General features: G+C 51.6%; 9 protein-coding genes across 9 annotated transcripts; 5 read left to right on the top strand and 4 right to left on the bottom strand.

The window, feature by feature from the left end:
• Positions 1-8: 8 nt before the first annotated feature.
• Positions 9-1,464, top strand: LRP88_04252 (class I SAM-dependent methyltransferase; the record flags this gene model as incomplete). Its single annotated transcript, XM_083240827.1, has 6 exons — positions 9-104; positions 157-194; positions 415-439; positions 506-663; positions 824-1,178; positions 1,228-1,464. 6 exons carry the CDS (start codon positions 9-11, stop codon positions 1,462-1,464), a joined length of 909 nt encoding a protein of 302 aa, XP_083103357.1.
• Positions 1,465-1,889: 425 nt separating this feature from the next.
• LRP88_04251 (uncharacterized protein) lies at positions 1,890-3,546 on the bottom strand (the record flags this gene model as incomplete). The annotated part of the gene is made up of 3 exons (XM_083240826.1): positions 1,890-3,181; positions 3,232-3,359; positions 3,416-3,546. 3 exons carry the CDS (start codon positions 3,544-3,546, stop codon positions 1,890-1,892), a joined length of 1,551 nt encoding a protein of 516 aa, XP_083103356.1.
• An 877-nt stretch (positions 3,547-4,423) lies between these two features.
• Positions 4,424-5,458, bottom strand: LRP88_04250 (Alpha/Beta hydrolase protein; the record flags this gene model as incomplete). Its single annotated transcript, XM_083240825.1, has 1 exon — positions 4,424-5,458. The coding sequence occupies one exon, from the start codon at positions 5,456-5,458 to the stop codon at positions 4,424-4,426; it is 1,035 nt and encodes a 344-aa protein (XP_083103355.1).
• Positions 5,459-7,731: 2,273 nt separating this feature from the next.
• Positions 7,732-8,712, top strand: LRP88_04249 (uncharacterized protein; the record flags this gene model as incomplete). Its single annotated transcript, XM_083240824.1, has 1 exon — positions 7,732-8,712. One exon carries the CDS (start codon positions 7,732-7,734, stop codon positions 8,710-8,712), a length of 981 nt encoding a protein of 326 aa, XP_083103354.1.
• Positions 8,713-9,835: 1,123 nt separating this feature from the next.
• LRP88_04248 (HET domain-containing protein) lies at positions 9,836-11,785 on the top strand (the record flags this gene model as incomplete). Its single annotated transcript, XM_083240823.1, has 1 exon — positions 9,836-11,785. The coding sequence occupies one exon, from the start codon at positions 9,836-9,838 to the stop codon at positions 11,783-11,785; it is 1,950 nt and encodes a 649-aa protein (XP_083103353.1).
• Positions 11,786-14,088: 2,303 nt separating this feature from the next.
• On the bottom strand, positions 14,089-16,002 carry LRP88_04247 (FAD binding domain-containing protein; the record flags this gene model as incomplete). Its single annotated transcript, XM_083240822.1, has 4 exons — positions 14,089-14,282; positions 14,338-14,503; positions 14,554-15,435; positions 15,490-16,002. 4 exons carry the CDS (start codon positions 16,000-16,002, stop codon positions 14,089-14,091), a joined length of 1,755 nt encoding a protein of 584 aa, XP_083103352.1.
• A 604-nt stretch (positions 16,003-16,606) lies between these two features.
• Positions 16,607-18,090, top strand: LRP88_04246 (NAD(P)-binding protein; the record flags this gene model as incomplete). The annotated part of the gene is made up of 2 exons (XM_083240821.1): positions 16,607-16,798; positions 16,849-18,090. 2 exons carry the CDS (start codon positions 16,607-16,609, stop codon positions 18,088-18,090), a joined length of 1,434 nt encoding a protein of 477 aa, XP_083103351.1.
• Positions 18,091-18,721: 631 nt separating this feature from the next.
• Positions 18,722-21,795, bottom strand: LRP88_04245 (protein kinase family protein; the record flags this gene model as incomplete). Its single annotated transcript, XM_083240820.1, has 6 exons — positions 18,722-18,963; positions 19,015-19,292; positions 19,350-19,981; positions 20,031-20,822; positions 20,875-20,987; positions 21,045-21,795. The coding sequence occupies 6 exons, from the start codon at positions 21,793-21,795 to the stop codon at positions 18,722-18,724; spliced, it is 2,808 nt and encodes a 935-aa protein (XP_083103350.1).
• Positions 21,796-23,830: 2,035 nt separating this feature from the next.
• Positions 23,831-25,905, top strand: LRP88_04244 (FAD-binding oxidoreductase; the record flags this gene model as incomplete). Its single annotated transcript, XM_083240819.1, has 4 exons — positions 23,831-23,945; positions 23,998-24,361; positions 24,411-24,591; positions 24,694-25,905. The coding sequence occupies 4 exons, from the start codon at positions 23,831-23,833 to the stop codon at positions 25,903-25,905; spliced, it is 1,872 nt and encodes a 623-aa protein (XP_083103349.1).
• Positions 25,906-25,920: the final 15 nt, after the last annotated feature.

The following is a 25,920-nucleotide window of genomic DNA, read 5'->3' as shown; positions in this document are numbered from 1 at the left end:
CAGCGACCATGGGTGATCATCAGTCCCAAGAACCCGTTGAGGAAGCACAGCCTCGTGCTACACAGGCTGAGACTCAGGCTCCCGATCGTCCTCTCGAAGTTGACGTCAGTGACGACCACAGGCCAAGCTGCGTGCATTTGCTGATACTGACTGAAGGATAATCCTCACGAGGAAGACTCGAGCTACGGTGACTCGTGAGTACAGGTTGACAGCCTGAAGAATCATTGCTTATTGATTTCAGTGAGGCTTCCAGCAGCTACTTATCATCATTGAAGTCTAGCGTTTTCAACTACAAGTGAGCCAGTGCTTTGCCCTTTGCTTCTACCTTCATTTCAGTCTCACTGACGCAATCTAGATATGAAGTAATTCAAGTCGCAACAGCCTTTATAACTGTTGACGTTAACAAACCTGTAGAACGGACGCCGTTACCATGCATTCCGTGAGGGAGCATACCTAGTGGTAAGGGCATCAAACTCTAGGATCTATCCAGTGCTGACATTGTAAGCCTAATGATGACGAAGAACAGGATCGCATGGATCTAGCACATCACATTTATCGACTTCTCATCGGTGGGAAGCTCCATCTTGCACCAATCGGCGACAGCCCTCAGCGGGTTCTGGATCTTGGTACTGGGACAGGCATTTGGGCCATGGACTTTGCAGAGTGAGTGGGACTGGCAAGGCTATTAAAATACCTCTCCCAAGTCTGACATTTCCAGTGAATATCCCTCGGCAGATGTTCGAGGCACGGATCTGAGCCCTATTCAACCCAAATGGTCCGAGAAACCAGCCTAGAGATAGACTAATACTAACGCCGAGCATAGGACTCCTCCAAATTGCTCTTTTGAAGTTGATGACTTCGAAGCAGATTGGCTTTACCGCCATCCCTTCGATTTCATCCATGGCCGCGAGCTCGAGGGATGTCTTTCTAACGACAAGAAGCTCTTTCAGCAAGCCTTCAAACACCTGAGCCCTGGAGGATACATCGAGCTACAAGCTGCCTATCCACCGCTCAAATCTGACGATGACACAGGAGATAAAGCTACTGATTTTCACAAGTGGGTAAATACCATCTGCGATGCTTCTGCCAAATTTGGCAAACCTTTGACCTGTGCACCGGAGTGGAAGACCAAACTAGAAGAGGTCGGATTCGTCGACGTTCAACAAGAGATTCGCAAGGTCGGGCGTTCTTGAGTCTCAAGGAAAAGAGATGCGCTGATAACCATAGGTTCCCATGGGTCCGTGGCCAAAGGATCCGAAACTCAAGGAAATCGGCAAGTTCCAGGCGGTTCAGGAAGCCCAGGTCATCGACTCGTACACTCCCGGGCTCTTTGGTCGGGTGCTCGGTTGGAGTGAGGAGGAGATCCAGGTCTTTATTGCGAAAGTCAAGCGTGACTTGAAGGACCCGACAATCCACTTGTACCAGCAGCTTTACTTTATCTGGGGAAGGAAGCCAGAAGTTTAGGCTCTGAGTTTGTCCGCCACTTGATTGCGGGACTGGAGTCACGACCGGGTGACCTAGTCACCATCACTGAATCAGACATTCCTTCGGTCTTTTTGCTTTGAGATTGTGTCCCCAACTCAGCTTGCCGATCGTTCAGTTGTTAATCATGGGCCACGTGAAACGGGCGTGCAGATTACTAATCTTGAAGAAATTCGTGGTCTTCAGGGAGGCTGCCTGGTCGTTTGGGTTAGCTATCAGGCGTAGCCAATACTCCCTTAGCCTCTGGGGTTCTCTTGAAGGATATTTCAGCAATAATAACTATATATTGCAATAGCTAAGAGATATACTTGGGTGTAAGCTAGAAATCAAAAATCTATCTTTGATTTCTCCTAAGAACAATACAGCTTGATATCTGTGGATGGCTAGCCCTGGCGAGCAATCGCCAACTACAAGTTCCATCTAAATCCAGGATGCTTCCAGTCGAGGTTTGCAATCTGGGTAGAGTCTAACCCATCAAGCTGTGCAGTTTCGTCCCGACGGTCTCTCTTGCGGTTGTCTGACGTCGCCCAGAGCTGAAGAAGTATGGTCGTAAATAGCATAATCGAAGAGGTCGCCAAGTTGAGCCCGTTGCCGATGGGATAGTTGGGGGCATCAGTGGGAAGAAATGCCCAACTGGCTATCAAACCACCAATATTACCGAACATGACATTTGTTCCAATTGCCGATGAACGTGCCGTGTCCGAGACGACATTTGCCGAGACCTGCGCGTTGCAGAGCGCACCAGAGTTGAACGCGCCCGTCACGATGATGAAAGTTGCTGCGTACCTCGCGTGAGGGTTTGTGGTTGCAAGAAAGATGATGTAGCCTGTTATTATGGGCAGGGCGCTGACGAGCAGGAATATGTTTCGACGGCCAGTCTTGTAACTCAGATAGTTGACGGCAAGGATGAAAAGTCCACCGACGATGTATGGCGGGACTGTGTAGAGCTGGACCGTGACAATTGCCTTGTCTGGATAGATTGTGCGGACGATGGTCGGGGCAAAGAACGCCAGGCACTGAACCGTAATGTTGCCAAGGAGAAAGACGAATGCAGACGCAAGAGTGACAGGACTCAATATTCCAGCCATAATCTTCTTTGTATTGAGTCGATCGAGGACTTCGGTTGCGCCTACGCGCTCGGACTTGACGCGGGCGATTGCTAGCTCCTTTTCTTCTTGGGTTAACCAGCGGGCAGTCTCGGGTCGGTCGGTAAGGGTAAAGAATGCCATGATGGCGAGGCCGATTGTGATGATGCCCTCGATGGCAAAAATCATTCGCCAACGTTTCGTGCTACCGAAGCTATCCAAGGTTAGAATAGCAGAAGCGAGGAGGCCACCGAACGCGCCAGCAAGTGACGACATGACGATATACATGGATAGTCGAAATGCTAGTTCATTGCGCCTATACCACCGTGACAAGTAATAAGCAATGCCAGGTAGCATTCCAGCCTCGAAGACGCCAAGCAGGAATCGGACACCGCAGGCAGACTCGAGTGACGATACAAAGGCGAAAGCCACCGTCATGAGACCGAAAGCGAGGGTGAGAGCGGGAAGAAACCAGCCGGGGCCGATCCACTTGCAAGCGATGTTGGATGGGATCTCGAAAACGATGTAGGAGATGTAAAAGATGGAAAGGATCTGGTTGTAGTCATAGCCGCTGAGGTTCAGGTCGGCCTCAAATCCCGCAAGCCTTGCATTGCCTGATATCATGTTTAGAGAACGAATGCTGATGGGAGAGCAGGGTACCCACCGATATTGGCTCTGTCTATGAAGCAGAAGAGATAGATGATGGCAACGGTTGGTACAATGTAAAGATCTATCTTGCGTCGAAGACGGGCTTCGGCCTTGGGGTCGAAGAAAACCAACGGATTGCCATGCCTTGCATCTGCATTAGAACCGCGAGCATGGAATGAAGCCTGCATCAGGATGCTTACTCGTCAGTCGCGGCGCGTCCGCGCTCAGTAGCTTCATATGTGGTTTCCGAAATGTGTTCTTTGTGTTCGGTGTCAGGGGTCATCTGCTGGAGCCTAGGGCTAGCCGATTTCTCATTCTCCGACGTAGCCATGATAGCCAAGATCTTTACCTGAATGATAAGTTACGAGAGAAGTGTTGAAAATGCGAGTTTGGCAAGAAAGAGCACAACTGCCCCTTAAGTAAAGAATGGCCAAGGCCGTATCACACATCCCTGAACTGGGTTCCCCAACGTTGTGGCACCCCCCCGCACGTTTCCACCCCGCGCTCTCTACGCCAGATCTGTGCCAGCTGATTTCCGATTACTCGGTAAGCTTAAGTTTAGCTCTGGGGTAATTGAATCCTAGTCTTCACTACCGCGCTTTTGCCTTCCTTTCCGCTTCCGTTTCCGAGTCGCCCTCCGCTTCCGCTTCCATTGTGCTTCCGCTTCCGCTGTAGCTAATCAGGAGGTTAATTTTAACAACCCTTGGACGGGGGAACGGTGGAAAGTCCTGGGCAGCCTCTCAGCTGAACTTGGAGCTTAGGATCTGATGTGGCTTAACGCCGGGCGATTAATAGGAAGTTCTTGAGTCCAATCTCAGGGTTAGTCTCCATCCTGAACAACGTGAGGAGTGCCCTGTGTGTTTTATATAGTCAGAAGACTCTGTGGAAGAATCCAGCGGTGTGTTTAAATGCTACTTCATGCGACTGCGTTGTTGAACTGGCCTTCCAGATTTCGAGGCTCTCTTGTTGGGCTAGTGGTTGAAAAGTCGGTGGAAGTGCTTGCTGCAAGGTTTAATCAATGGATGGCAATCAACCAGCGTCACGGTTTCGGGCTTTGGTGCCAATATCGAGTAACAAATTTATCTATCATATTGTGGTGGTGGCCTCTCCGAGAGACGCCATTGATGAAAAGAAGAATATGCTGTAATAACTAGGCTTATCTACAAGATAACAGCCATCTCTTGCGAAGCACACCTTGCCCTGCTACTTCACAAGTTGTCCTCAAAGAAGCGGGTAAGGCTATCGAAGGGAATAAGCTCCACTCGATCGTACAGATCGACATGGCCAGCACCGGGGACCCAGATCAGCTCCTTGGGCTCGGCAGCACGCCCGTAGGCATTTTCGCTAAACTCGCGCGAGTGAGCCTGGTCACCGCTGATAAAGAGCAGGGGGCGGGGCGAGATGGTTTCGATGTCGTTGAAAGGGTAGAAGTTGAAGAACTTGACTTGGCTCGAGAGTGTTGGGTGAGTCGTGGTATTGGGCAGAGCACCGGGGGGTGTAACCTCACCGCGAGTGGTGCGGTAGAAGTCGTAGAACTCTTGCTGAATAGGGTCAATAGCGTCCTCGCGCCTGTCTGCAGTGCCTCCAATCAACGCGGTCTCTGCGCCCTCGGACTCGTTCCAGCGCTGGGCTGCGGCGGCGACAATCATCTCCTTGCGCTGGGCTAGGGTCTGTGACTTTCGGATGCCATTGCGAGCGGCGGCGCCCATGTCGTACATGCTAACAGTGGCGATGGCTTTGAAACGGGAGTCGATCTTTGCGGCGCTGATGATGAAAGAACCGCTGCCGCAGATACCAACACCACCGATGCGCTCGCGGTCGACAAAGTCCTGGAGGCCGAGGTAGTCGACGGCGGCGCTGAATGCCTCTGCGTAGTATTCGACTGAGACGGCGTTGCGAGGCTCGCCGTCGCTGCCGCCCCAATGGGGAAGGTCAATAGAGACGGTGATGAAACCCTGTTCAGCGAGCTTGGTGGCGTAGAGGTTTGCGCTCTGCTCCTTGACGGCGCCCATGGGGTGGCCGACGACGATGGCGGCGGTCTCGACGTTGCGGCTTAGGTTGCGTGGGTAGAAGAGGTTGGCCGAGATGGTGGTGTGGTACTGGGTTGGGAACGTGATGGGCTGGATTTGGACGTCTGGGCTGCGGTAGAAGTTGTCGGCTCCAAATGATAGGTTCTGAGCCGTGGCAGTCATGACATTGACGAGTGCCATGAGGCCAACTGCGACAGGGCGGCCTCCGAACATCTTGGCGGTGCTATATGGTCAGTGGTTGTATTGGTTGAGCACAAGGAGGTGATTGGGTTGTTAGACCTGATACTGTGAGTCTGGTGATATGCTGCTGTCTGAGCGGCATGTAGGTGCTTTAATAGCTGCTGGAGTTCTGCTCATCTATGTTATTGCGAATAGGAGATATGATGTATAGGCCCGAGGCCGCGCGTCATTCCATACTTTTGGACATGAAGTCGTCGTCATGCCAAGATACACGATCATGAACGGTTGAACCGAAACTGGGTCGCTCCGTGATCATCAAGGCATGAGCGGCAACATTACAGCAAGGGCTCCCAGTTCGGAGGTGAGTGAAGTGTTAATGAAGGAACTGCCAGTGCTTGACTCGAATCGGCCCGAGATATCTCCGCGTCTTGTGGCAGTGTCATGCAAGTTGCTGATAGGAAGCACTTCAAGTCAAGACTGTGTGGCCTGGATGAGGCTTTGACGTGACTACGTATATGATTGGTTCATCTCCCTCGCATGACTTGGCCGGCCCACCCATGTCCTCTGGTCCACATGGCTCTGACGCTAATGCAGCCTGCTGATATGTATCCACTATCCGATGGCTCCTAAAGCTTAACCTTCATCGGCAAAGGTCTCACGTGGCATGTGGTGATGTCAACACAAGAATGTCTGCCTCCAACCAGTCAATCTCACCCCTTTGCATATGCACACAGTCGCTCTCCCGGTCACGTCAATCAATTTGTCCACGGCGACACAAGCTCCAGCTATGGAAGCTCCACTCGGTATCGTCCTCCAGCGCATGCCCCAGCAATTACTGGCCCAAACCCCTGCAGAAGACTGGACCGGTGTCACGAGCACGGCCGAGCGGAGGAAGCGGCAAAACCGGCTTAACAAAAGATCACAATGTCAGTTCCTCTCATACATCATCTGGCTTACTTTCTAAGATTTGAGGAAGATCAAAAGGCTCGACTTCGGGGCCAGCAGAACCGAGCTGCATCCAGAATTGCGATGCAAGCTGGGATACCAGATCCAGGTGATTTAACATCGTCAACCGAAATGGCACCCCAGACCTCAACAGATGTTGTTTTGGACGCTCTTCTGCATGCGTGTGAGATATTTGAGAGCTCCGACATCAGAGAGAGGATTTTTGCGCTCGCACATGATGCTTACCTGCACCACATAATGAACACGCCCCGTCTCTCTCAACTCCCATTCCTCATCACATTGAACATTAACATCGCCATGGCTAAGAACGCTGTTCAAATGGGTTTCAGGCCTGAAATCCTGTGCCTCGAGGAGAGTATATCGCCATTTAATCAGCTCGGGCCCTCACAGTATGCGCCCACCTACCCCCAGAATCTGGAACCTACCTCTGTGCAGCATCAGGTCATGCACCATCCTTGGCTTGACGTATTTCCATTCCCAAGGTTCAGAGACAATGTCATACAAGCAGTCGCCGCGAATTTCATGGACGACGATGAACTGTGCGCCGACATCGCCGAGATGAACTACGAGGGCACGGCGAGGCCAAGTCTGATCGTCTGGGGGGACCCTTGTGATCCCAGCGGCTGGGAAGCGTCCGTTTCATTTCTTCACAAATGGGGGTGGTTACTTCAAGGCTGTCCGGAAGTATTGGAAGCGACAAACAAATGGCGAGAGTGTAGAGGAGAAAAACGCCTTTACTGGCATGATCACTAGATGTAAGGAGGAGGTGAACCCACGATAGCATTCTGACGATTCACGTTGATTTGACAAAAGCAAATAACAATGCCAACATCACACCAAGATAGGCTATCTTGCTGCATTCATGTGATGACGCCATCTTAAACCCATGCTCCCTCCATCGAATTAGAATCATGGTTCCCACCTTATGCAAATGGATGATAACAATGAGGGTCCACGGCTCTAAGCCTGTGCGTAACAGTGCGCCCTCAACATTCCCGGTTACTAGAGGGGCGGTATGATTCTCACACAGAGCACACCCGGAAGCACAGTTGCGGGTTTAATGACGCGGAAAACCGCAAATACGCCAGCCATACCTGGATCCCGAGAACCGGGATCCATCACGTAATGACTGCCAGGGTTGATGCAACCTGCTGATGGATAAGAAGTCAAAATCTCTTTCAAAAGTGCGTCTCAGTGGCAGAAAGACCACCAACGAACTTTCTTATAGACAAAGTCCAACGTTACCCGGGCTCGCAGAAAATCCAGCTGCATTTCGTCTATTCCCTCGACTTTTTTTTACGGCCTTTGTACCAACTCTTTATCTTTCCTCCACCGACAGTATGACTTCAAAGTACGTTGCCGCGCACGACAACCCTAACGGCCCTGGCGATGCGCGCCCTACTGCTTCTCAAATCATTACCGACTATGATTTGGAAGGGAAATTAACCGGAAAGGTTGTCCTTATCACTGGCTGCTCGTCAGGAGTCGGGGTTGAGACGGCACGTGCAATCCATCGTACAGGTGCAACTATCTATGCGACAGCTCGTGACGTCGACAAGGCTAAGGGGGCACTGCATGATTTGGTGGACAGTCCCCGTCTTCATTTCCTGCAGCTTGACTTGAGCTCTCTGGACTCTGTGCGTACTTGTGCAGAGAGCTTCAAGTCCAAGAGCACCCAATTGGATATCCTCATCGAAAATGCTGGCGTCATGGCGAGTCCCGAAGGCCACACCGCGGATGGATTTGAGACACAGTTCGGCACCAATCATCTAGGGCATTTCCTCCTCTTCTACCTGCTCAAAGATACCTTACTTCGCTCATCGACACCCAATTTCAACTCCCGAGCTATCATTCTTTCATCCTGTGCGCACCAGGCTGGTTCGGTTCATTTCGACAATCTCAATCTCGAGGATGAATACGAGCCATGGAAGGCGTACGGCCAGAGCAAGACAGCCAACTTGTGGACGGCACGGGAAATTGAGAAACGATTCGGGGCCCATGGTCTGCACGCGTGGGCTGTCCACCCTGGCAGCATCCCCACTGAGCTGCAACGTCATGTTTCCGAGGAGGTCAAGCAAGGTTGGGCGGCTGATCCAGAACTGGCCAAGACTCGGAAGAATATTGAGCAGGGAGCTGCAACAACCGTCCTCGCGGCTGTTGCCCCTGAACTTGAGGGCAAGGGTGGCTTGTATTTAGAGGATACCCAGGTAGCTAAGCCTCCAGGTACAGGCCGCGCAGGCTATGCCGACTGGGCTTACGATGAAGAGGGACCGGGCAGATTATGGGAAAAGAGTATCAAGATCTTGAAGCTAGAAGGTTAGGAATTCTTTTCTAACAGGACAGTTTGGCATTTTGAGCCCTTGGTATATATCACTAAAATTCCTTAGGTAGTAAGGACGTATTTGCTACTATATTACTCGTTTAGTAAATATACATATGAAACGCTCGCTGTAGGGTGATGCTCAGACACGATCTTCTGGCTCAGTTAACCCATCAAGGGCCGGGCTTCAACTATAATAAAGAACACATAATCAACACATCATAGCATCATATCCCAATGCTAACACAGTGATTGCTTAAACACAAAACCTGACTACTGAAATAAAGTCTCTCGTGAGGTCCAAGGAGCGCTGTGGCTCTACCTTTATGTGACCTGTGTCCAAAACATTGGACGAGTTACTGCTTGACTCGACGTGGTAATCATTGTCGCTGTATAATGCTGAGCTCTCAAACTGGGCCAAGTTACAGGAAATAGGACTCTGTGAGAGATCTATTTGAGCATTATCCCACTTTTATAAACTTTGTGACGAGCCAGTGCAGTCATTCCAGGTAGGGTAAGTTATGCCTAGGTGGCTCATTTAGAAATAGCCAAACACGCAACTCTCTCACTGCTACAAACCTCTCAGTCAACCGGACTACCGCAAGATACGACGGCTGACAACTTCCATTCCTTTAGAGCGTGCCGACCTTGGCACCTAGCCATACCATATGGAGTATTTTGGGATTACATCCCGATGCTTCTATAGCCTATGGCTTTTCCCCAAACTCTGATCTTGCCTTACCCACGAGGATCTTGGTAGGGCATCAATCCCGAAACCCTTCATAATCTTACGGCAGGTGATCAGGCTGAAATTGTGGCGTTTGCTGGCCTGAGAATTCTTATCTGGTTACCGTACCCCTCATTTCTCAATCCAGCCTTCAACCTAACATCACCATCATATTACCTCCACCTGTACACACCATTTACCAACCATGACCCAGAGAACTATCGACTATTTCGTCTTTAAGCCGCTTTGCATCACGTGCGAAGGGATAGACTTTCCACGGCTTTGTAGGCAAGCCAGGTCGGACCAGCATCGCCCTTCCTTGGGCACGGTACAAGATGTACTAGCAAGATTCGAGTCTCGCCAGTGCCTCCTTTGTACGCTCATCACCAGAGCCATCATGCGACGTTGTGGAGGGCGCGACGTACAAGGACTACAATGCTACATTGACACGGATTGCTACGCAGAGCTTCCTGGCCGCCTAGAGGATGTTATCAACTTCAACAAGCTCAGTGTGCGTGTGGCCAATCAGAGCGCCTATTTCCCTAGGACTGTGTTGGTACTCCAGCCATGCAGCAACCCGGTCCCTCATGTATCCAACACTCGCGACTTCACCCCGGAGCCTACGTATCCTACGCAGCCTTCTGGTCGGTTGATGGCTCCGCACTATCAGCCACATCTCCTCCGTCAATGGATGTCCTGCTGCTACGAGCGTCATGGGAATGCGTGCCACATGCCGGCATGGCGATCGATCAAGGACGGTCAGTCTCCACGGCTCAGGTTCGTCGATACCGAACAATTTTGTATCGTCGATGGTCCAGAAGATTGTCAGTATGCTGCACTGAGCTACGTATGGGGACCAGCAGCTCGCAACGGCTTGACGAACACACGGAGGACAGCTGAATGGCTACGCAGCCCTGGCTGCCTGCTACACGATGTTGTCCCCAAGACCCTCTTCGATGCCATCAAAGTGGCTCAATCTATTGGATTCAAGTATCTCTGGGTCGACTCTCTATGCATCATCCAGGACGACGACGATGACAAGCGGCAGCAGCTTTCTTTCATGGATTGTGTGTATGCCAATGCATATTGCACAATTGCTGCTGTCAGCGCTTTGCATGCGGACATGGGCATCGCTGGCGTGCGAGAATCTCTGATGCGGCATCCTCAACAGGCGATGGTCCCAGTTTCGTCCTCTCTACGTCTGATTCGCAGCACACATCTTTATACTGGTACAGCATACGAGAAGTCGCCTTGGAAACGCCGTGCCTGGACCATGCAAGAATCACTCCTTTCCCGCCGTCTGATAATGTTCACCGATGACGAGGTTTTTTGGCGATGCCAAAAGGCGACCTGGTGCGAGAGCCTCGCGCTCGAACTTTGCTCGACGCAGCGAAGGGAGCCCAGAATCACCTCTTACGAGTCGTTAGGATGCTATGACCTGATGGAGATAGGGCCAAGCCGAGCCTTCAGACCTGAGTACGCTTACTGGGTAATCTCACAGTATGCAAAGCGCAGCATAACGAATCAATCCGACTCCCTAAAAGCCATCCAGGGCTATCTTCGTCGGCTCTACAAGAAGGACAAACTCGCTAAAAGCGCCTGGGGTCATCTTCTTTTCCTTCGTTTCGAGGAGTCGCTGGCTTGGGTGGGCGGCGACTGTGCTCGTCGCGTGGCAGAAGAATGTGTCTATAACCGTGACGGATCGTCTCATCATGTGAGATTTCCAAGCTGGTCCTGGCTGGGCTGGGACTTTGAGCATGCCGGTTTGGGGAGGCTTTTCAAGCTTCCAATTGCCACGGATATGGTCATGCCCGAGCTAGAGTTTTACAGACTCGACATTTACGGCCGAGTTCATGCTCAAAAGCCTCGAAAATCATTCGCTCCGCGCGTCAAGCCACTCGATCTGAGCGCTCTCAATGAGGAGTTGGCCAGAGACTGGAAACACTCTACATCAATCGACGAGGACGATTTCAGCGGCATGGACTTTCATGATTCTGGACGTTTGCTCTTCTGGACGAGCGCAAATACCCTTCGACTGAACAAAGTGTCACAAGAACGCGATCTAGATTATGAGTGGGAGATGACTGATCAACGGGGAAGAAAAGTAGGAGGCATGTCGGAGTATGCACTCCCGAGTACCACCAACGAAGGGGACCATTGCATGATTGTTGTCTCTCGCGTTCATGATGAAATTCGAGTGGAAAAGGTGCTACCGAAGTTACATGTCCTCGTCGTCGAGTGGGATGATGTGGAACAGCGGGTTGCGCACCGTGTTGGAGCAGGGTCTGTAGATGAAGCTGCTTGGGTAAGAAGTAAACCTGAGTGGATCAAGGTGACTTTGGCTTGAGGGCCCTCAAGGCGAGGGTGTACAGCAACAGTGTAATGTGTTCTTTGTTATAGTTGAAGCCCGGCCCTCGATGGGATAACTAAGCCAGAAGACCGCCAGTAGATAGTTCATAAAACCCAGAGAGACCGATACCCCTGATCAAGTTCCTACCCGGCCTCATCGTGCAAGACCACCAGTGAGGTGCCGTCATCGAGACCTTGGAAGGTCAGAAAGCCAAGTTGCGGCACAAGTTTCTGATAAGTAATACGCTTGAGACAGAGGGAAAACACAGGCTGCTGTCCAGTCTTCGTAGTTTGCGGATATGGGCAGGAACATCTTATAAGACTACGCTGAAGAACCCAATTCTTGATGGTAGAAATTAAGGAAGACAAGATCCAGGCCAAGTCTATTTACGCCATGAGTCGGTGAGAAGGATTTATACAAGATGAGACTTAGGTTTACGGTATTTTGCAGCATTGGGTTTTGATGTTGCTGTGTGTCTCTTTGTGTGTTCTTTGATCATGTGTATGTCCAGTGCGTCATTGAGAAAGTAGAATGTAATGAGTCTGAAGTATGGCACCATCTTGTGTTTGGTTATAGTACGTGGAGTAAAGTATGACCTGTTGAATGTAGTTACCGTTCGTTGCGTCGTGAATGCGTGCTTGCGGAGGTTGCTCGACGATCAGAAAAGTGATATCCCGGCCGCTGACCCATCACACCAGACAAGCTGAGACCCATAGCAATCACCGAACCGAATCTCCACCATCCACATCAACAGCCACAGCGTGATACCCCCTTGTCGCCCACGATGCTCGACACTGCACGCGGCAACAAACATGTCACTCCGTAGTCTGGGTCTGGAGCACCCCTGGCTTCTCACACATCCCATCTTCTGGACCGCGCAGCACCTTGACCTGGTTAAGTGTTGTTTTCAATCAGCTGATGGCGATGGAGCCGAGCACAGCTCAAATTATGTAAGGGTCGAGACAGGACTACATGCTGCCAGTAAATGTGATGAAGCGTCTACGGAGACGGCCGAAATTTTCGCAAAAACCCTCGCGCTAAGGCATAAGACCTACTCCCTTGTGAGCCTACTCGAATACAACGGTAGTCCCTTCGAATGGGCTAGGTAAGATATCACCACGAAGCCTGCACAAACACCCTACTGATCCACCGGTTTTTGTCTTTGCGAAACGACCCATAGACGGGTCAGACTGCACCGTTTTCCACATCGCCAAGCATTCCATCAAGGAACGTTATCAAGACGCGTTGCCTATAATAGGATACTTCGACTACCACAGTATCATTTCGAAACGACGCCAGAAGCTGACGCCTTGTCCACATCCTTGTAAAGGGTACAACGGTCCTGTCCAACGTCTATGCTAACGAAAACTGTCCAAGGTCACTCCCCAGACGTGGTCTCAACACCCCTACTTAGTCTGTACCTTGCTGTCTATGGCTGAGTATGTGGCTCTCAAGTCTCACTCTGCACAGCCTAATGTTCACATGGTACGTTTTTCTGTATGGCCTCTGATGAACTCAGCTCACCTATCCAAGACACGTCTCCTCGTAACGATTAAGTCAGACCAGGAGTATGTTCACCTTTTCGAAGCTGAAATCCAGTCTAAGCTACTGGATATACTTGATGACCCGGCCTTGAGCATGAAGCACATCTGCTGGCCAACCATTCGACATTCAAAACTTCCTTTCCAGCCATATTCAACTTTCCAGACGCGACTCACGGCTCGTCTCGTCGAGGGCCACGGGGTCCAGGAGTCTTTGAGCACGGAGTCTGCCAATTTTCATGGTTCAAGGGTCATTTCTACCAAGCGGAAGCTTACAGAAGAGAATGAATTTTCTCGGAGAGTAAAGTTGAAGGGGTAGATTATGAAGTTTGCCGAGTGCTAATAGGACATACTTGGTGTTCATAGATCACTGCATAGCTGGCTTGGATGGGCTGGCCCTGAGTAGAGAACATGGCCAGATGTAGAGCTTTATTTTCATTACAGTGATGGGTTCGATGGATACGAGAGACACATCATGCTGCCGGTTATCTACTCTACCGGCCTTTGCGTCTTCTGTGCCGAAGAAAATGTTTACAACTGACACCATGAGGCGAAGATGAGAATAAGAGCATTGCGAGGAAGAAATCACCGCAATTTTCATGGCTGTCATAGGAGCTCTAACCTAGGTAAGGTGCTTGCAAACTTATAGTTGATGAGGCCTTGAAGGATGAGAAACTGAACCTAGTTATCCAGTACAGTTCAAGCAGCCTTTGAAGAACGAAACGGTCGAAGTAACTTCCTCTAGGCCACTTATCTTGGCTACATCTGTAAAATGCAGTTAGTACAACGGGGTTTGAAATATAAGGCTGAGATAGCGGGCATGGAGAGCTTACATAGATCAGGTCGAACAATGATGATTGCACCTCGATCCGTATCGATACCAAATGTTGAAAACACCCGTCCGCAGTCTAGCATGTACGGATTCTGTTCGTCAACAAACACTCTGTGGACATCTAGACATGATAGAATTAGTACGGTGCAAATGAATGGGACATTGCCATGCTATACTTCTCAACATATACCTTCCGGTCTTAGGAAAGAAGAATCTTGGTAGTTTTTCGATCTCGAGACTCGTCCGCTCACCCCTTATTACGAGGGTTGGGTTGATGATTTCATCCACTGGCGCCCCGAATGGAGTAAACATCTGGACCAGGTTTTCCAGCTGCGAAGCGACCTATAATAGTTAGTAAATGGTGTCATGTGACTCAATCCTCACATAAGTACCTGTGTCAACTTGTTGGCTGCCTCATCACCACTACAGAAGACCAAGACATGCCATCGTCCGTCCGCCGGCAGAGCCTTATTCAGATGCATAGGTTTTGCATCAGAAAGCCTCACAGCGGGAGTGCTGGGAAGCCTCATTCCAACACTGAGCCCTGACGCGATGGTGCCGTCGTCACCACTCGGACAAGTCAGGACTGAGGAGCTGTACTTGGTAGCCATGCCGGCAGTATACTGTCCGGCCTGCACGAACTTGTCGCGGAAATGAGCGGCCGTGATTCCATTCTTCTTCTGATGTTCGGTGGAGAACAGCTTGCTGAACGAACGGTCAAAGTCGATGAGCTGTTGTGCTGTCTGCTGACGCTCGAGGACATACGTCTCCAGCACTGAAGGCGGGGCTCGGCCCGTCAGGACGTGGGCCATCTTCCATCCGATGTTAAAGCCGTCCTGGAGACTAACGTTCATGCCCTGGCCGGCTTTGGGGGAGTGTGTGTGGCAGGCATCGCCTGTGAGGAAGATGCGGAAGTCCTTTGTGAAGTTGTCTGCGATACGCTGGCCAATGACGTATGCTGACCACCACACGACACAGGAGGCATCTAGCGTGTAGGGGTAGAAAATGCGCTTAACCTTGTCGATTAGGTCTTGCTCGGTCACTTCTCGAGCTGTTTTGCCTGGTAGCTCGATGTAGAAGCGGACAAGTTCATCGCCTTCTCTGGGGATGATCATGAGGTTTCCAGCGTTGCTGTTGAGCATGGCCTTCTTGCGAATATCAGGGAAGTTTGTGTCTGGAAAGACATCCATGACGCCCCAGACGGAGTCGCTCGAGTCGCCGACCATGTTGAAACCAAGTGATTTGCGGACCGTGCTATGAGCACCGTCACAGCCCTGACGATAGACTAATTAGCACTAAACCGAATATTGAAGCGCTAAGAGTCTTACGATTGCGTATTTCGCTCGGTATCGAAATGGTACCCCATTTTGCAACGCCACCACCTCGACAGGGTAGTCGCAAGCATTATCCAGAATGCGCACGCTCTCAACCTGAGAGTTGTACACGACGCCGCTTGATCCATTCCCTCGCAGACGAATCATCTCCTGAAGCATCATCTCGTTGATCCGTGCCTGATTGAGAATGACGTGGGGCTGATGACTCAAGCCCACTTTGGTATCAGGCGCAACATGTTTCCTCTTTAGTTGGCCCTGGTCGTCCGGGGACCAGAATGCCACTTCCATGACGTGATAGGCCTCTTTCAGAAGAGCATCAGAAATGCCGAGATTTTCGAAGATTTCAACGGTGCGGCACTGAACGCCGTCGGCTTGGCCGATCTCAAGAGGTCCTGGGCGTCGCTCCAGGATCTTGAAGTCGATGCCGAAACGGGCCAGCCAGATGGCAGCCGTGAGGCCGGCAGATCCGCCGCCACAGATGACAACTTGGACGGTTTCGGGGTCCATGGTTGGGCAATACAAGAAAGGCGAGTGTCGCTAACTAAAAATCAACGAGGCCTGGTATGTTATGTCTTGTATCCTGTTGCGCAGTACCTACCGCTCTATATCTAGGTGACCTATACAACCCATCCCAAGATCCGAGAGCGGGGTTAGATTCCGGCCTCCGACGGCAGATCGAATCGGCACCGGCTTCCGCGGAGACGGCATCGGATCTTAACGACGGTACTTAAACAAAGTTTCAACCAATCAAATAGAGAACTCCGACTAGTAGGACTCTAAAGACTACCTATTAAATTGTTCAAGATAAACAGTAGCTCCCCAATGGCGACTTTATGGCAGTAAAACGTACGTTCGCGGATTAGTACCTATGTACGGAGTAGAGCTTGGAGATGTTCTCTGGGGTTCACACACACCCTGGTCCTTGTCCAAGCTGACTGCATCTTCAATCCCCGTCTCGACGCATCTCTGACTGAGTGTTTCACCTCGCCGATATGCAGATATCGGCTGATTTGTTTCGTATGCAGGGGGCTGAGGATTGATAAAACGGCGGCCCAGAGACTTTCTTCAGCCATTTCTCTACGCTTTTATCCATTCTTCCATGCTTAGAATCATGGCCTCGCTTGCTCGATCATTCGTAAGCCTTCTCGCAACGGCCTCTGTCGCCAGCGCTGGCGCGCACAACCCGGTCATTGAAAAGGATGTCGTCATCATCGGCGGTGGCGGTTCTGGTGCTCACGCTGCCTTCCGTCTGCGAGAAGACTTTGGGAAAAGTATCATCTTGATTGAGAAGGAAGCCATCTTGGTGAGACATTCATCACTGAAAATTCATCCATCATTGTTTAACAGCCCTAGGGAGGTCATGTCGACTCATACGTTGACTCCAGCTCAGGCAGGGCCTATGACTATGGCGTCCAGTCCTTCATTGATGTCAACGGTGCTTCCGACTTTGTGACGAAGCGCCTTGGAGTCGAGATCAAGGCCCCCAGTCGGGTATCGCGATTAACCCGCTATGTGGACTTTAAAACGGGCAAAGAAGTCGACTATACCGGCCCTGCCCCAGCTGCTTTATCAGCAGCCCTGGTAAAGTACGCTGAACTCTGCGCCCTGTATGAGAACATGATTCTTCCAAGCTTCCGGGACTTTCCGGCCCCCGACGATATCCCCGAGGATCTACTCATTCCCTTTGGCGACTTTGCCAAGAAGCACGGCATCGAAGCCATTGTTCCCATCTTGTTCCAGACCACTGGGCTTGGCGTTGGCGACGTGACTCGTCGAATGACGCTGGTCGTGATGCAAGCGTTTGGCGGGCCTATGGCACGATCGTTTCTCGGCCAAATGGCTTCCTTTGCCCCGGCCTCTGAACGCAACCAGGATATCTACGATGCATTTGCGAAGAAGCTAGGAAAAGACGTGCTGTACTCTTCCACGGTTGTCAAGACTAAGAGAACTAAAAACGGTGTTCACCTCACTGTCAAGACATCGTCGGGCAGGCTCGTCAAGATCAAGGCCAAGCGCTTGCTGCTGTCCATTGAGCCAACTAAGAGCAACCTCGCTCCATTCGACCTTGACAAGGCGGAAAACAGCGTCTTCTCTAAGTTGGACTACACCCGCCTTTACGCCGGTATCGTCTCCAATCCATCGTTGCCCAAGAACTACTCTCTCACCAACTTGCCCGAGACTGCCGCTCCCAGCAACTTCCTCGCCTTCCCCGACCTTCCTTTCCTCGCGCGCTTCGAGTGGATTGGAACCGGCGCATCCGAGGAACTCTTCCGGATCATGGTCATTGGCGATCGAAACTTCGATGGCAAGGACGCGAAGAAGCTGGTCCAGAAAAGCTTTGACACTCTTGTTAAAAGCGGCGCAGTCGAGGCGTCTGGTTCAGCCAAGATCAAGTTTGTTGTTTATGCGCAGCATGGTCCCATGCATATGCACACCTCAGCCGAAGAAATGAGAAAGGGCTTTATCCAGGATCTGTATGCCCTGCAGGGTCTGCGGTCAACCTGGTGGACTGGCGGAGCCTGGGTTGCCAACTTCCAAACTCATCTTTGGTGGTTTAACGACCTTTTGCTGCCCAGGGTGATTGAGGGACTGTAAAAGAAAAGATTTGGAATTAGCTTATTCTATGGTACGGCACTATGGAATATCCAACATGGTTGCTTATCAATGTCTCTTATACTTTAGGTAGCATGCTGGTTGACGTGTCTTATACCCCCAACCATAACTGTTGTGGCCAATGATTACACCTAGTCGACGTTGCTATGCATATCAAGCGTAAATCCCAGCCTCGCTTATGCTGCTCCCATTACTGACTGGCTGGACACCCTACCCCAGACACTTAACGCAGCTTGTATTCATCAGTTGGTATGCCTTTTTCCTAGCGCCTACGTCTATGCCCGATGACTCAAGCTGCTCTGGCAGTAATCAAACCACTAGCGCCATGGAAAATAAGCCAATGATAGTAGAAGATGATGGTGCAATTTTGCAAACTTGATCTGGGTCTTGTTGGAGGCTCCGGGATGCCAGTCGTGCGGTACACGCCGCGGAAGATGGATTAAAGACGGTGAAAAGCTGCAGGCGGACTTGAGCGAACCAATGCCATGAATCGTCCTAGCAGGCTTGGGTCGACCTCTGAAGCGCGGCGGTTCGGATCCCAGGGTACAGTGCAGTGATAGGTATTTAAAGGTCCAAATAGCAATCCTCTTTTATTGTAGCTTAGCTCCACCGGTTAACCCTGTGATAGTCCTCCTTTATAGTTCTGGAACGACTGCAGCAGCGTTTGCTGCAACATCGGGATTATGTCCACAATCTTCCTCCCGTCAACCTCACTAACCCCTAGCTCTCTGCTTATCGTAGCCTGCAGCTCAGTCTGCACGTGGGACGGGATGCCCCCATCGAGGAACTTGCTATAGTCATCGATGGTCTCGGAGTATTCTACCGTCGTCGATGATGGAAGACTATAGTCATTGTCTGTCCGGACATGGTCAGCCCAAGTCACACGCCAACGGCCATCGTACTTACATGGAGAAATGTCCCCTTGGTCGGTATCCGGAAACAAAATGCTGAATATCTTTCGCCAACGCTCACAATCCGCGTCGTGCGACATTGTCTCTCTCCGAGGTCGTTTCCTCAGAAGTCGCTCCTGTTCGGGAGTGATGTTGTCAGAATCCGAAGGCCCTCTTAACGCGCAGGGCGTGACGGAGCGAGTGTGCGCTTCAAGCTCGGCATTGTCTTTGAAGTGAGATAGGCAACGGGTGCATCGGTGGTCTGGAAGAGTGTGCTTCCGAAATAGATGCTCTCTATAATGAAACGTCAGCAGCCTGTTCTTAGTAACCCCGTGGATGTTGCCAACTTACTTCAACCTATGAATGTGCTCCCATCCCCGCGAACAAGTCTTGCCATGCTTGTGAGGATTCATCTTGAAGAAGGGGCAAGCGAACCGACGGACATGTGCCAGTCCCGTCTCCTGAATCGTCTGTGTCGTGCTGATGTTCTGCTTGTTCAGGTCACTCGTGGAAGCTGACGTTTCACTTATGACTACATCACTCAGATAGACCGGGTTAGTATGGCGTCTCATAAGTGGTGATGAAATGCCATCCTTTCCGTCGCCAGTGTTGCTGCTCAAATGCCTCCGCTTTGTCTTCGAGTTAGGCCAGCTCCTTGCTAATTCCCAAGAGGCAGGCGTGTCAGTTGTGTTTGCCTTGGCTTGAGCGGCCCACCTCCGAGCCTCTTCAGAATGGCAATTCCCCAGGTGATGCATCGTCGAAACCGGGATGTCATTCAGCGGGTTCGCCCCAGACAAGTACGCCGCCTCAGAGCCCGAGCGGTTGTAGAAGCTAACCATCTTCTGCTTGACATCTGCCGCGGTGATTCTACGGACGGGTCTTTGGCCGTTCGTCTCAACCACGAGCATGCTGCTCTCGATGAGACCGAGAAAGTCGTGGAAGAAGGGTGAGCAAGCCCAGTGCTGATGCAGAAATGCCATCCACTGAGGATAAATGTTAGAACAAGGCCTTGTTTGCAGCTCATGGACTCACCCTCATAACAGCAGGCTTGACTTTGCTGCAAATATTGCCCGTATCTCTGGAGCTGCTCAACTCAAAGTAGCAGTCATCAGCTGACAGGTCATTTCTCTTGGTCTCCCTACTCGCTGAAAACTGTGTCACACCATTCCATCCCAGGAAATACCACGTAATAAACTCGAGATACAGGCACCCCAATGCCCATATATCATATGACCGCGACAGCAACCCATCCGGCATGTCAAACTCGGGCGCCCGATACGTCGGCGAGTTGCCCATCCCCACAGGCGATATATTGCTCCTTGACTGCCTGTGATGGAACCTCGTCAGACCAAAGTCCGCAATTTCCAGTACGCCAATGTCCGTGTTGGGCCCGTTTCGAAACCAGAGGATGTTTTCCGGCTTGATGTCCCCGTGACGGCCGTACGCGGGTTTGCTGCCACGCTGCAGGTGGCTGTGGTTTGGCTGCAGGACGCTCTCGTAGGCGTAGTCGTCACCCTGGTCGGCGGGGGGCTCATGGATGATGCTCAGCCCCTCTGCCATGCCCTTGCACTGCTTGGCCACCCAGAGGCCGTAACGTTTGTCTGCGGACGGGTTGGGGAACATGGCCCAGTAGCGGCGTAGATTGGCGTTGGCCCAGGGGAAGAGCAGGTGGTAGCTGTTCTTGTACTCGAATGTGGCGAGCAGGGGGACGATATGCTTCTGACCGCTTAGCCTTTTGAGGGCGTCGACTTCTCGAGAGAACATCTCGCGGTTGCGGGAGTGGAGGCGTTTCACTGCGAAGGTGGACTCAGCCTCGTATGTTTCCTAACAGCGTCAGTGGACAAGCTTTGTTAAAACATGGACAATATTTACATACCGAGATATCATGAAAGTCATAATGTGACGGGTGAATCTTGACCCTAGAGATGGACCCATGGCCCCCCTGAAAGTCCTCGTCATCCTCAATACTCGCATCTCTCGACGAGTCTTCTACAAAAGGCAGTATAGTCTGGTCATCAAGAGGATAGAACCTCACCGTGCCCTTACTCCCCCTCGAAAAGAAAGGCGAAAGCAACGTCCACTGATACTCCTCGAAAGAATTCACCAGAAACGGCGACCACCCCAACAGACACTCCAATGTCTTATGCGGCTGTGTCTTTCGCCGAAGCTCGTGCACCCCCTTCGTGCTACTCCGAGCTTTGACGAGCGGCAAGTCGTGGTCTGCAATGTTGTGTCTGACAAAGGTGAGGATCTCCTGCGGCTGCTGGATCATGACGAGGATTGCAAACATCCGGCGGAAAGATGGCTGCAGGGGATCACGCAAGGATCTGGGGCAAATTTCCTGGGCGTGGCTTCTCGCATCGTCGAGGGAGAGGCCCGGAATGTAGGTGGTGAGGGCTTCTGCCACCGAGTCTTCGACGACTAGCTCGTGCAGCTTCTCTAGGGGGAGAAATCCCTTGGATTCTTTGTGTGCGTGCTGGCACAGGGCGCGGGTCAGCTGCTGCTCTAAAGACTCGCTTTTTCGTAGCACTGGTGGGGACTCTTGCCACCAGATAGGTTGGGGGTTGGCTAGGGGAGGCTCGTGGTCCTGGAAGCTGGGATCGGACTGCCAGTTTAACCCGCAGTGGCTCTGCTCCTGGGTGCAAGACTCGTCGAGCAAGCCCGCAGACTCCAGATAGGAGGCATCGAGTTGCAGGGGGCTACTTGGACGACTGGGGATGATAAGATTGAAAGTCGGTAGGAGAATGGTGTTGTTGACCTCGCTGCCCTCTTGGGCGGGTGAAGCTGAGTGCTCCATGGGATAGTCAATTCCAGGGAGAGGAAACAAGGCCAAGAGAGCGGGGTTTGTGTGTATATATATAGACGTCGTAATTGGTTCGCTGAGAGGTTTTACGCTGAAGGATGTTGTTCGCGACGGCGCATTACGCAAGCCAGATGGTTCGCCCGGTGTGAGACAAGGCAGACATGTTTGCCTCTGCCTCCTCAGCCACCTCGAGGCGGGGTTATGGCGTACCAGGTGGAAGTAATGGGCAATCGAGAAACTGGGTTGAAAAGAACTGGGATTCGCTGCAGCATCATCCGCATTCTTTTTTTGCTGTGGCTGACGGTTTCTCGCGGACCTGTCATTGAAGACAATAATTATCCTTTTAGCCCAATGGATGGGTCTCGAGTGATAACAGACGACGTGTCGCCCAACTAACACCTGGCCGGTAAATTGGCCAGTTTTTACAATGATTGTGTGAGGAGAAGGTAGAGATTGATTGTGTTAAGGCGTCGCCACTACCGCGACAGTCCAAGAAGAGTCCTAGCCACGTTAGAGCTTGGCCATTTTGGCAATCTTCCCTATAGAATTTGGAGCCTGCCTATAGGTCCCCTTTCCCTCCGTGAAATACCCACCAGGAAGATGGTGGATCGTAACTATGATGCCGCAAACTGACACGGCGGCGTGGAAAACGAGGTGAAGCAAGCCTCCGATTCCCAAGAGCATCTCCAGGACAAAGGCTGGCACACTCTAAAGAAAGATCTGAGCGTGCTGTTCAACTTGACAATTGCCATAGAGAAGGATCTGAAGGCTCTATAATGGGAACCGAGAGTTTTACGCAAACTTGAAGGGGAATGAGCCTTTATGGTCGTCTACATAATGTGTCGTCAGTCTCATAAGCTGCGGGCATGATGACATTGCTCAGCGTCGCCTCTACCTGAACCAATGCCCTACCTCAAATGAAATAGATGGTTAGCTTGATCTACTTAAGATACCGAAATCCATGGAACTTGATGGCGTAATCCCCGGATTTTGAGTGTTCACTTAGCCGTTGAACCGACAATGTCCTTGACTTCAGGCCTTGGGACAACGCAAGAAAAGACCATGCGGAACTAGTCATGCCCTCTGTCGCTGAAACATATGTTTTTCCTTGTCGCAAATAATCACCTCTTACGACGCCTCGGTATACGGGGATCCCGACATAAAGAATACAGATATGGATTCCCGACATAGCCATGGAAAAGACCTAGGGAGAGCGATGCCTGCTTCGAGATATCTTATTCTTTTGGCTGGGGTAGTAAAAGGTCTTGTTGAAACCTCTGTATGACACTCCTTAAACCCTAAAGGTATTAATGCCGTATTAATGGGCAGAAGAAAAGCAACGTCTGGCCATATCAGAGCCTTCAGTGTCATCACAGGCACCGTCATCGCCACTAACCCTCCAGTCACTTAGGCCATGGTCGGCATTTTGGTAAGAAATACAGCCGCATGCAACGATAAAATCTACCCTTCGCCAATCATTCAAGTCTAACAGCGTGAATGAGCATAACCAGCCGCTTGGAGAGAGGGCAGTACGAACAGACAACCTTATGTTGCAAATGTTCACTAGGTACTCAAACATGACGAGAATGGTCCATCGCTTAGCGAGCTAATTTTATGTACCAACTACCATTGCCCTGCATGGAAGAGAGACTGTCCATGTCAAGGGAATCCCCTAAAAAGACAATCAGCCATAACAGCAGGAATACAGTGATCCAGGCAAGCTGGCACTAAAGCCCAATGCCGTTAAACACAGCGAGTGAATTCTTATTCCCTTAGGAAGATTAAATCCCTAAAACAGGCAATACAGCCGCCTCCCCTGGGGGCTTATTTCTCGTGCATGGGGGCCTTGTCAGGCTGGGGCCTTCAGGGCGCAATTCCACGCGAGGGCTCCACCACACCGCAATGAGGATCCCAAGCTGGTTCTCATGCCCTGCGGCTCAAGTAGACTGGTCTCTTAGAGAAGACTATAAGTAATGGGAATATGTACCCTTTTGCGGTTGATTGTTGCACATCATCGACCTTTCACATCTTGCTCGTGGCCGTGTTGGGAAGAATGACCAAATTGCATGCTCTTCTTCTCGCCTCTCTGGCCTTGGTTCACTCGGTCACAGGCCAGACCATAATTGTAGATGGCGTTGAAGTCGGTACGTAACATGCGTGTATAAATAGCCCACGACCCGACTAACATCCCGCCAGATGCCACAGAAGATAATGTTTCTCCAGCTGTTGAGCAGGTCCAAGGTGATCTTCTCCCAGAAGAGACCAAGCAGTTGACCGACGATGTCCTCTTCAATCTGACTGATCTTGGCCTGACAAACATCTCGTACTTTTACTATGACGAGGCCTCATCTGTCCAGCGTCGGTCTCTTGGGCGGTGCAAGACGTACCCTGGCGATCTCTTCTGGCCGCATAAGATCGCCTGGCAGGTCTTTGACCTTCTTGTCGGAGGAGCTCTGATCAAGACGACGCCTCTGGCTTCTCCATGCTATGACGACTTTGGCAATCAGGATACCGCCAAGTGCGAGGCCATCAACTCAAAGTGGACTGATTCCATGATGCAGTACGTCTCTCCCCTATCCCGTGAAAGACCAACATGCTGACTTGGACAGCATCGCTGACCCCACCTCGGCCATGAGTCCCCTTTACCAGGGACTTACCTGTCTCCCCTCTGGTAACTACACCGACGATTGTACGCTGGGAGGCTACCCAGAATACGTTGTCAAGGCCACCAGCGTTGCCCAGATCCAGCTCGCCGTCAACTTTGCTCGCACCTTGAACATCCGCCTCGTGGTAAAGAATACCGGCCACGACTTTATTGGACGATCACTCGGCTCAGGCTCCCTTTCCATCTGGACGAACAAACTCAAGAGCGTCAAATTCTACTCCAACTAGAAGAGCGGCTCCTACTCTGGACCTGCCATGAGAGTCGGCGCCGGCGTTATTGGCCAGGAGCTCTACGAAGCAGCCGACAAATATGGCGTTATCGTTGTCGGAGGCGAAGGCAAGACAGTCGGCTTTGCAGGAGGCTACATTTCGGGCGGCGGTCACTCTCCACTATCACCTTTGTACGGCCTCGCCGCCGACCAAGTTCTCAGCGTCGAGGTGGTCACAGCCGATGGCCGATTCGTCACGGCGGACTCGAAGCAGAATTCCGATCTCTTCTGGGCCCTACGCGGGGGTGGTGGCAGTACCTTTGGCGTCGTAACTTCGTGGACCGTCAAAGCACACCCTAAACTCTCCGTCACATCTGTCGCCAGCTTCGCCTTCGGCATCGACGATGACACCATCACGTACGAGGCTTTCTGGGAGGCTCTGCGTGCGTACTGGGAGATGATCCCTGTCTTCAACGCTCGTGGTAACTACCAGTACTGGTTCGTCTGGCCGACGGGACCTCGTAAGGCTACCTTTGTCATGTCACCCTGGTTCGCACCCAACATGACCATCTTGGAGGCTGAGGAGCTTACTGCACCGTTGTTCAAGAAATGGGCTTCCCTGGGCATCAAGGTCGAGCCAAACTGGTCTCAGCACTCGAGTTTCCTCTCTGCTTGGTCTACTGGCTTTCCTGTCGAGCCCGTTGGCTCATACGGTAACAAGATGGCTTCGCGCCTCTTCCCAGACGAGAACCTTCAAGACCCTGCCAAATTCAATGCCACCTTTGAAGCTCTCAAGGGCCTCTCGGATCGTGGCGGCACACTCATTGGCTTCGGTATCACAGGCGGTCCCGGCCCTCACCCTGACAACGCCGTGAACCCAGCATGGCGCGACGCAGCCATGTTTGTCATCTCGTGGGTGACGTGGGCAGCCGACACCCCACTACAGCGCATCGCAGAGCTGAGCAGGGAGCTGACCGAGGTGTGGATGCAGCCTTGGCGCGACGCGGCACCAGACTCGGGTGCGTACGCGAGTGAAGGCGATGTCACGGAGCCAGACTTCCAGAAGTCTTTCTACGGTAACAAGTATGCGCGTCTGTACCAGATTAAGCAAAAGTACGATCCCCGGGGCCTGTTCTACGCTCAGGTTGGCGTCGGTAGCGAGGATTGGAACGTGGAGGGGCAGATCAAGGGACTCCCTACGCAGAATGGTCGATTATGCAGTGTTAAATGATAGGGGGTTGTGTGA

The sequence above is a fragment of the Fusarium phalaenopsidis genome (genome assembly GCF_050370095.1).
Source record: "Fusarium phalaenopsidis strain FUZ10S chromosome Unknown contig_32290, whole genome shotgun sequence".
NCBI classification, from domain to species: domain Eukaryota; kingdom Fungi; phylum Ascomycota; class Sordariomycetes; order Hypocreales; family Nectriaceae; genus Fusarium; species Fusarium phalaenopsidis.
The sequence above is the reverse complement of the archived record's forward strand: the minus strand, read 5'-3'. Positions and strand labels throughout refer to the sequence as shown.